The sequence below is a fragment of the Zosterops lateralis genome (genome assembly GCF_965231275.1).
Source record: "Zosterops lateralis genome assembly, chromosome: 1".
In the NCBI taxonomy this organism is placed as follows: domain Eukaryota; kingdom Metazoa; phylum Chordata; class Aves; order Passeriformes; family Zosteropidae; genus Zosterops; species Zosterops lateralis.
The window spans coordinates 24,963,582-24,972,327 of record NC_139762.1 but is presented as its reverse complement, the minus strand read 5'-3'; the positions used below and the strand labels follow the sequence as shown (position 1 = coordinate 24,972,327).

The window sequence follows — 8,746 nt, the reverse complement described above, 5'->3', positions numbered from 1 at the left end:
GGACATATATGCAGTCAAACCATTTTACTTTGCTCAAGATCACTCACAATATCTACAGCAGAGCAGGAAACAGGAAGATTATCTTAGTATCAATCCAAAACGTCAGTCAGAAAAACATTATTCCAATTCCCTGGCATTATTGCTGACATTTTGCATTGTTGAATTGGATAAACAAAGTCTCACAAACAAATCATATTAGCATACAATGTTTATTACCTTCTATTAATCTGAAGTCAATAATTTTGATGACTAAATTAATTCTGAAATAAACAGACATTTTTAAATACATATGATGATGGGCTTTAATATGAGAGTACTTAGTTGATCTGCACTCTTAATCCACATGCAGGATACATCAATCAAATTATTATACATATCCTTTCATTTTACACTGGTCTATAATACAGCACAATTTCTGAAGGTGAAAGCAGGGAGGAAAGAAATCATATTTTCAAGTAGCCCTTTTATTTAAAAAGAGCATCAGTGATATATTAAACCAATGTGTTTCTCTCTGATTTCAATTTTACTTACAGTATACACTTTTGCAAAACATACAGCTCATCAATGATACACAGTGGCCCTTCACTTAGGGCAAGTGATCAAAAAAAAAATAACAGAAAAGAATTCTACAGATTAGAAAAGTCATATTTTTAGAACATTGTCACTTCAGAGTGCCTCCAATGTTGCTAAGAAAGGTCATGCACAGCATTTCTAATGTTGTCATTAGTCCATGAGAGAAATGTCTGTGTACTTCACATGAACAGAAAAAGGTACAAGTCAGAAAGAAAGCAGCTTTCTCCAGTTATCTCTTAGGCCTGTCTATGTCATCAATGGTAGCTAGCAGCTTCTGTCTTGCCTTTTTGTTGATGTAGGTGCCCAGACAAATATTCACCAGATTGGTCAGCTGCTTAGTGGAATATTCCTGGCAAACAAAAGCAGATCATGTTAGGGCAGAATAAAACACCAGACAAAGATAAAAAAATTTAAAAACCCAGACATATTCAGTGTGGAATTTACAATTGATAGAAGCATCACTACACAGGGAGATTTAAAGCTGTAGTTCAGTCATGTCTGGATAGTCTTCATAGTTGAGGCAGAGGACAAAACTATATTTTACTACATGGTAGCTTATAATGGAAAATGCTTATGACTTTAAATGTACTGGAGAGAGTTCACAGAAAGTAGCTCTGTGAATATGTATATAAATCAACTTTTAATGTATTTTCCATTCTTTGGGAGGCCTGGTGGGAAATACATATGCAAATGGTTAAGCTTTCAACACAAAAACATTTTTTTAACAAACTATGATAAATGTTGGTGATCTTTTTTATTTTTACTTTTCATTTCCAATAAGCTTCTAAATGCTTCTGTCTGAAGAATCTCCAAACAATTTTGATTTCAGTACATGATAAAGGAGGAAAAAATGTTCAAAATGTGAAGAAAAGAATTCTTAACACCTGTGAAAACACCATATTTTTCAGTATTACCTTTATGTCTTAACACTATCCAAAACACAGCTCCCACCAATGTGTTTTAAAAAAGTGTTTTTCCCTGTAGGTCATTAAACCCTGTAGCTCACAATCTCTCTTGGGGCTCCAGGCAATACAAGGAAAATTCAAGCAAAGACGTATTTCTTTCCTCTATTTCTAGTGGGATTCAAAGTAATCCCAAAATACAGATTTCAAGTGCTTCACTTTGAAAGACTTTTTACTTCAAAGATGGATATCTCCAGTAGCATGTGACTATTACCTACATAGATCTGTTATAAGTGTTAGTTCATGCTAGAGTGAAAGCATATGAATGTTTTCAAAACACAAATATGGACTTATCTCAGCAAGAAATGCTGATGAAGCATTATTAGATGAAGAAAGGAAAAGCAATGACTCTTCTTCATTGTGCCTTACAACTTGGTTTAAGCAATCCACTACTAAAGGCAATACAAAACCTAATGGTGTGATCCCAAACTGTAATTCTTGATGATCAAGTTGTGATCTGTGGCACATTCTGAACAGCTCAGAAACGTTTTCCATTTCCCTTTGCTCTAGTTCTCTACACTTTCTGATACAATAGCCAGATGTGACTGGCTTAGTCATCCTCCCCAGTCATGAGGAGTTGAACCAGTTCAAACACATACTAACTTCATATGATAAAAAATGAACACTTACATGCACACATGCATTTATATTTATACTGCTTCCTATATAAGTTTTATTACAGCAAATAAAAAAATGCTTATATTAATTTTTAACACATAGAAAGATTGATTATTTATAGTTGTTAGCATGTTTTTATCATTATGGTGAATTTCCTCAATAGAGAGGAAATAATCAAAATTTAACTCTTACCCTATGTTCTTTTATCCAGCATTCCATGTCATTTTCTGTCAGGTAGTATGCTTTAATGTAGGTCTCCACAAATTCTTTATCTGGAATAGGCCTAATGTCTGTTAACTTTTCTAGTTTCATTAAGAACTGTTGAAAATCCAGTTGCATCAAGGCACGTCCTTCATTGCTGCACTTCTTTACATTAGCATAACTAAAAAGAGAAACAGTGGAAAGCAAAACTTAGAAGGAAATAAAAACTAATTTTGCTTCTCAAAGTTAACTCAATCTTTTGAACCTTGAGGAGGAGCAAAATTACCATTTTAAGTCAAAAGCAAAGAACTTCTCTTAGGATGTCTGCTGCAGAGCTTTATTTGCATTAGTATCACACATTTTAGCCCAGTCATTGAACAGAACACCACTGTACCCAGTGATACATAGAAAAATCACACCCTCCTCTCCCAAAAGCTCCAAAAAATCTTACATTGAACAACTCACTATAAGTAAGTTAGAAGAAATTAAACCGATGCTAATTAGCACACTGGACAGTGGTTTCAAGTGATCACAAGCACTGGAATCTGAAGGGCACCACAGCAGCTTTAGGAATGGTCCCCAGGAGCTTGCTGAACCAAGTGGGAGCATCAAAGACACAAAGCTACTTGTTCAAAAACAGCCACAGCAACCAGAGGATGAAGTGAGGGACGAGCAAGGTGTAGGTTCCTGACTAAGGTGCTAGAGAGCAAGCTAACTAAGACATTTCTCTGTTGTTGAATTTGGAAAAATCATGTTCCATGGCTACTTTAAGAAAACTGATAGTGTTGATAACTTCATCTTTCTTTCTGGCAAAAATAAATGGCATCACCGTGGAAGTACTGACTATTGTATTTTAACTTCCTTCTTTGCTCTGCTAGGAAATGATAATTTTCATAGAGAAGTTTCTTTGAAAGAGTACTGTATTTTCAAATGCTTCATTAAAATATTCAGTGTCATTTTTCAGCAGTATCTAGGAACACAACCACCCTCTTTAGGCTTAATGCTGCAGCAGACTGTGAAATAACTGCTAAGGAGTGTGTTAAGCACTGATAATTTTTACCGTCCCCAAAAGCTCACAAGGACACTATAAAATTAGAAGTTTTAACTCTATAAAATAAACATTATCATTATAAACATATTTACCCAAAAGCAAGACATTCATAAATACTTACCCTTCCACAAGAGTTCTATTGGCCAAGCGTATGCAGTGCTCCCAAAGGATGTTGGAGACTGGCAATGGAATCCGGACTCTCTTAGACACATCATTCAGCCTCCTGTTAAATTCTTCAAATTCCTAATAAAACATGTTTATTCCTTTAGGATAAAATGGATCATACTCTATACATCCAACAACAGCAACAACTAATTAGAAATGCACATGAAAGAGAATACTGAAAAGAGCAAAGAAGAGAGGCTTAACAGGCACAAACTGGAGACAACTCAATGTGTAAAGTAGAAAACATCATTTTCTAGTATATCACTCACAACATTACCTTAGTGATATTTTTTAAAGGAACTGCTGCTCTGTTCCCCAGAGCTGAAGTTCTCTGTGAAACTGACACCTCTGAAAATGAACCACATAGCTTATCCTTCAAATGCCATTTTCATTGCCTCACTCCTTAAACTCATATTTAACTTCTTTAAGTCAAAATATAGCCACTGAAGAAAATCCAGTGATGATCTCTTTATCCCTCTAAACACCCACCCCACTGCCTTTTAAAGAGAAGCTCAGAAATATTGTAACCACTTTTCTTCAACCTTTCACATTAGATAATTCCTCAGTGATTTAGAAGGAGCTGAGAGAACCCATTGAAAGAGGCCAAATCTAACAGTTTAGGTGCTGCTAACACTGCAGCACTAGATAACAATTCAGGTTAAAGGAACCTGTTTCCACATGAATCATCAATGGCCTGGATGGATTTCAGCTGACACTTTGAGAGAGAAACTAGTCATAATTGAATGCAATTACTGCTACAGTGATTTCATGACCTAAAGTGAAACAGAAATTCTCTGCCAATGATTAAAGCCTTTACCATATTAAAAAGTGTCATATGACTTCACTGTCAAGCATACTGGTAATGAACTCCTCTGTATAACCAGCAAAAGTCATTTGCAGTGCAGTCTTCTAAGACCATACCTGCCCAGCAGAGATTTTATTATCAAGGCTGTTAGTCTAGGGTTTTTTCCTTTTGTCTTACATCCCCTCTCAAAAATTCAGTAAGTGAGGAAATTCAGAAGAGAACGCCAGTAACCAACTGGCATTTAACATAAATTTTCTGAAAGATGAATTTGGCAACAAGATGCAGGGTACCACAACATCATGCTTTAACTGGTATACAACACATTCTTCAGAAGATGAAGATGCCTAATGCTCCATAATCTATTTCTTCAACAATCCTCTTTCCCCACTTTATCTGCTTCCAACATACTTCGACTGAATATAGAACTTTGTGTATGTGTGCACACGGCTGAAAGTAGTTGATTATTACTTTAAACACTCTGCTCACATCTGATGTCCCTGGAGTCCCAGTGTACATAGAAAATTACTCATTGCTTAGCAGTTATTTAAAAGCTTTTGTAGCAATTAGTACTAGCTATAGAATAGAGAGACTAAAACTGGTTTTAAATGGTATTAGACCTGATTGTCCTGAAGCAAATTCATCAGCAGCTGCATACTCACAGAAGGAAAAAGTTTTGCCCCAGAGATCAACTATCTTAAGCACAAACTGGTATCAAAAAGTCATGGCAGCATAAACAAGGATAATCACAAAGATTCCAATAAATTCAGTGCAATGTCACTGTGGAATTCTTCCTTCTTTGCCTTGATTTTTTTTTTTTTTTAGCTGAGGAGAGCTACAAAGTATGAAGGTGTTATCCAAACTCTTATTCCACAGAGAAGTGTAGCTGTTTCTGTGATTCACACTTCACATCTCTTTTAAATAAAATTTTCAGTTTCTCTGAAAAGAATTAGTAATTAATATGGTAAAATTAATTAGAATAATTCTACCACTGCCAGAACTTCCCTCTGAAGACCTTTAGAAACATTATGTGGGCATAAATAAAAGGATGAGAAAGGGCTTGTCCCAAGAACTAGTCCTGTATGCCATAAGACATGGCAATTGTATAATGACATCTACTGAATGCAATTGACAAGTTGGGTGAATAACTTCCCTTTAGCTTCCTTTTCAAATGTTAACTTCTAAATATAGTAACTTCAGTTACTTCAATCATACTGCATGATTGTTGGTGCTGACTTCGTCTACAGCTCCTATGATACATATCAAAGACAATCAGCAAAATTATTATTCAGGGCAGCAAATAGTGTGTTTGGGGTTTTATTTTAAAAATGCTATCTCTGGCCACTCAATTTCCCTCAGTATTACTCTGTTTACTACGCATTTCTCTACCATTCAAGACTTAGACGTGAGACTCATTAAACTGTTTCAGGCACTTTCATACACCATGTAGTCAAAAAATCATCACTGAAAACAATGCTTTAGAACCAAGAATAATAACACTTCTGGACAGATCTCATAGTAATTTCCCATTTGTCAGGATGATATATTATCTTAGCCATGCCACTTTAACAGTTTTAGAGAAGTATTGCAACAATTTAGTGTTTATATAAACTCTAGCACACCATTTCCCATAAACCACTCACCTTTAAAAGAGCATCTACATATACATTGTGCTGTGACATGATTTCCTTCACATCCCATTTCACATTAGCCATGAGAAGAAGCATTTGTTCATAATCAATGGCTTTAGCAGCAACAATCCAATAAACTGGTTTACGCAGTTCACTGGCAGTTGACACTGTCTGAAATAGAAAATAAATTAAATTCACTTCAGTAAATATCTGGCCAGAAGGGGCAATATATAGCTATGATGTAGAAGCATTTGCACCACAATGTACAAGTTTCAAATCTTCTGTATGAAAATCAGCTGTGAATTACACAATTCTGACCTGAGAATAGAACTGCTGAAGGAAAGGCTTCTTGGCAGCTGGCATCACTGCATCAAGATGAGGCTGAAGAAATTCGAACTGCTCAGCCAGAAATACCCTTTGAAAGCAAAGAAAATTTACTGTGAACTAAATGCAATGTTTGGCATGCCTCTTTACAATTTTTACTCTACAGCTGACATATCTGCCAATACCAATATGCAAATGTGAAAAATTTAGTCCCAAGAAGAACTGTACCAGTTGTGTGCCAGCATATCATTCTCAATAGCATTCTCAATTCTGAAAATTTTAAAATGCACTTGCAAAAAAGAAAATATTGAATAAAGAGTCTAAGGCTTGAAATATCAAGAATTCATATTTCTATTTTACTGAGGATATGCTGCAAAAGTTTGAGGCAAGGTCAAGTAAAGTCAGTGACCAAGAGTACCACAATTTCCACTGCAAGACAGTCAACATCAATATTAATAAATCCATCTTAGAATTTCAAAATAACATTTCCAATTAATTTTATACTAGTGAATCTATAAAAAGAATTTGATCTCGTATTCCATCTCAGGGGTAGAATTTGTTACTAACAACATAATAAGGAAACATATTTCTAACTAAGCATTAATGAAAAAAAAAATTAAAATTAACTCCTAATCTTTAAGTGTCATCTTGTATGAGGAAAGAAATAATTCCTATCTGACTCTTACTATTATTCTTATCAAGTAAAAAATACTTAATAACATTTGCATTAATTGGTTATAATCTCTTCTTCTCCTGTGGTGTAACATAGGTCCACTTCTACCCATTGCAAAGAACATGGTAATTCAAGCCAAACTGATATGAACTAAGCAGTTCTGAGTAAAGTATTTAATATAAGGTGAAAATTAACTATACAGATTAAATATTCCCATTAGCCTCTTGGAAATGAAACTTTTTTCCTATTAGATTTGGCCATGTATTGTCACAAATTAGCGGATCATCTGCACTAAAATTTCATTTCTTGTGTTTGCATGTTGCTAGACCAAAGAACTAGACTCCAGAACCTTTAATAAAGAAATTACCTTTATTGCTCATATTTAAAATCACATAGAGGTAGGAATTTTTGACCTGCCAAGAAGGCTTTGTGTTGTAACCAGAATTTTTTAAACAATCAATAGCTTTCAGTGATCACAAACACTGTGTGTATAGTAAACAACCTACAAGGATTCTGTGGCCACCACTCTCTCTGCCAAGCCATACAGTGAATTGCCAGATGTCAAAACTACGAGATGACTGAGATGTGGGCTTGGCACCTTCTCTTTTCTCTCTTCAGCAGCAGTGAGAGTTCCCGAAGGATCAGCAGACACTTCCTGAAACAAAGAATTAAACAAATTAAACCCCCAAAAACCAGCAAGGATGGCTCCAGCTGAACAGCTTCAGATGCCAGATAAGATGAAGGAATGTTTCAAATTCTAAGGTGTAATTTAGATCAAGCCTATTTCTATTTGAACAGTATAGTGAAGTGGGTGAAAAAAAAATCAAATAAATCAGTAGCCAAGGAAGAAATTAATTAAAATAAAAAAGGCAGCGAACAATCTTCTCACTACATCTTAACACCCAAACAGGCTTTAGCCCAATTGCCTTTTGGGAGACTGACTTCTCATCCTTGAAAACAGTATCTTCAATCTGACAGCAACCAGATAAAGAGACATATTAAAGGAATGTTACTTCTGCAAGGGCGTTACTGCTTATATGAGCTGGCTAACTTAGGTAAAAAAACAATTTATGTTCTCAATTACAGAATCACTAGGTTGGAAGACATTTTTAAGATCATTGAGTCCTACCCATGCCCTAACATCTCAACTAAACTATTCCACAAAAACTTCTATCCTGCAGACATCTTGATGCTAGAAAGCAAGGAAATATTCACAACAAAGGAATAGAATCTGTGGTGAAAAACAAGTTATACCAGTGCCTTGTTCCAAAATTAAAGGAAAAAATTCTACCCCCACATTTAAGGAATCTAAGTACAGAATACAGCTAGAAAAGGAATCACAGAAGGAAAAAATTCCCAGAGCAGGTGTACAAAGGGACACCTTCTGAAGCCTGGCTGTTTCCAGGCTTCACAGGGTTTCAGGGCATGAAAACATGAAAATATAAAGGTAGTTCTGGCTGGCTTGGATTAATTATTCATACCATGCTTATACACAGGCCACAGGAAGATGAGAAATGATACAAAGTGAAGGTAATACAGCACCCAGAACAGGCAAGAAGACAGGCAGGATGTGGCAGTGATTTCAGTTAAGAGCCTTTCAATACTCTGGGGATAGAAACCCTGGCCAGAGTCAGTGTATGTATGCTACAACATATCGGCCTGTATGTATGAAATTAAAACAAATAACAGTAACACAGTAACAAAGCAGTGGAAAAAATAACTGTTACAAATGTAAAATCAGTGGCC

At 35.5% G+C, this 8,746-nt stretch overlaps 1 protein-coding gene across 2 annotated transcripts in view; it reads right to left on the bottom strand.

Annotated features, from left to right (window-relative positions):
- Positions 1-448: 448 nt before the first annotated feature.
- The window catches only part of VPS50 (VPS50 subunit of EARP/GARPII complex), a 74,096-nt gene continuing 65,798 nt past the window's right edge, over positions 449-8,746 (bottom strand). For both annotated transcript variants that reach the window (XM_083870272.1, XM_083870273.1), the window contains exons 23-28: positions 7,507-7,655; positions 6,322-6,418; positions 6,016-6,174; positions 3,527-3,648; positions 2,346-2,535; positions 449-922 (exon numbers count right to left, since the gene is read on the bottom strand). In XM_083870272.1, the coding sequence (XP_083726398.1) occupies positions 803-922; positions 2,346-2,535; positions 3,527-3,648; positions 6,016-6,174; positions 6,322-6,418; positions 7,507-7,655 (837 nt within the window). In that variant the 3' untranslated portion in view covers positions 449-802. The remainder of the gene's footprint in view (positions 923-2,345; positions 2,536-3,526; positions 3,649-6,015; positions 6,175-6,321; positions 6,419-7,506; positions 7,656-8,746) is intronic.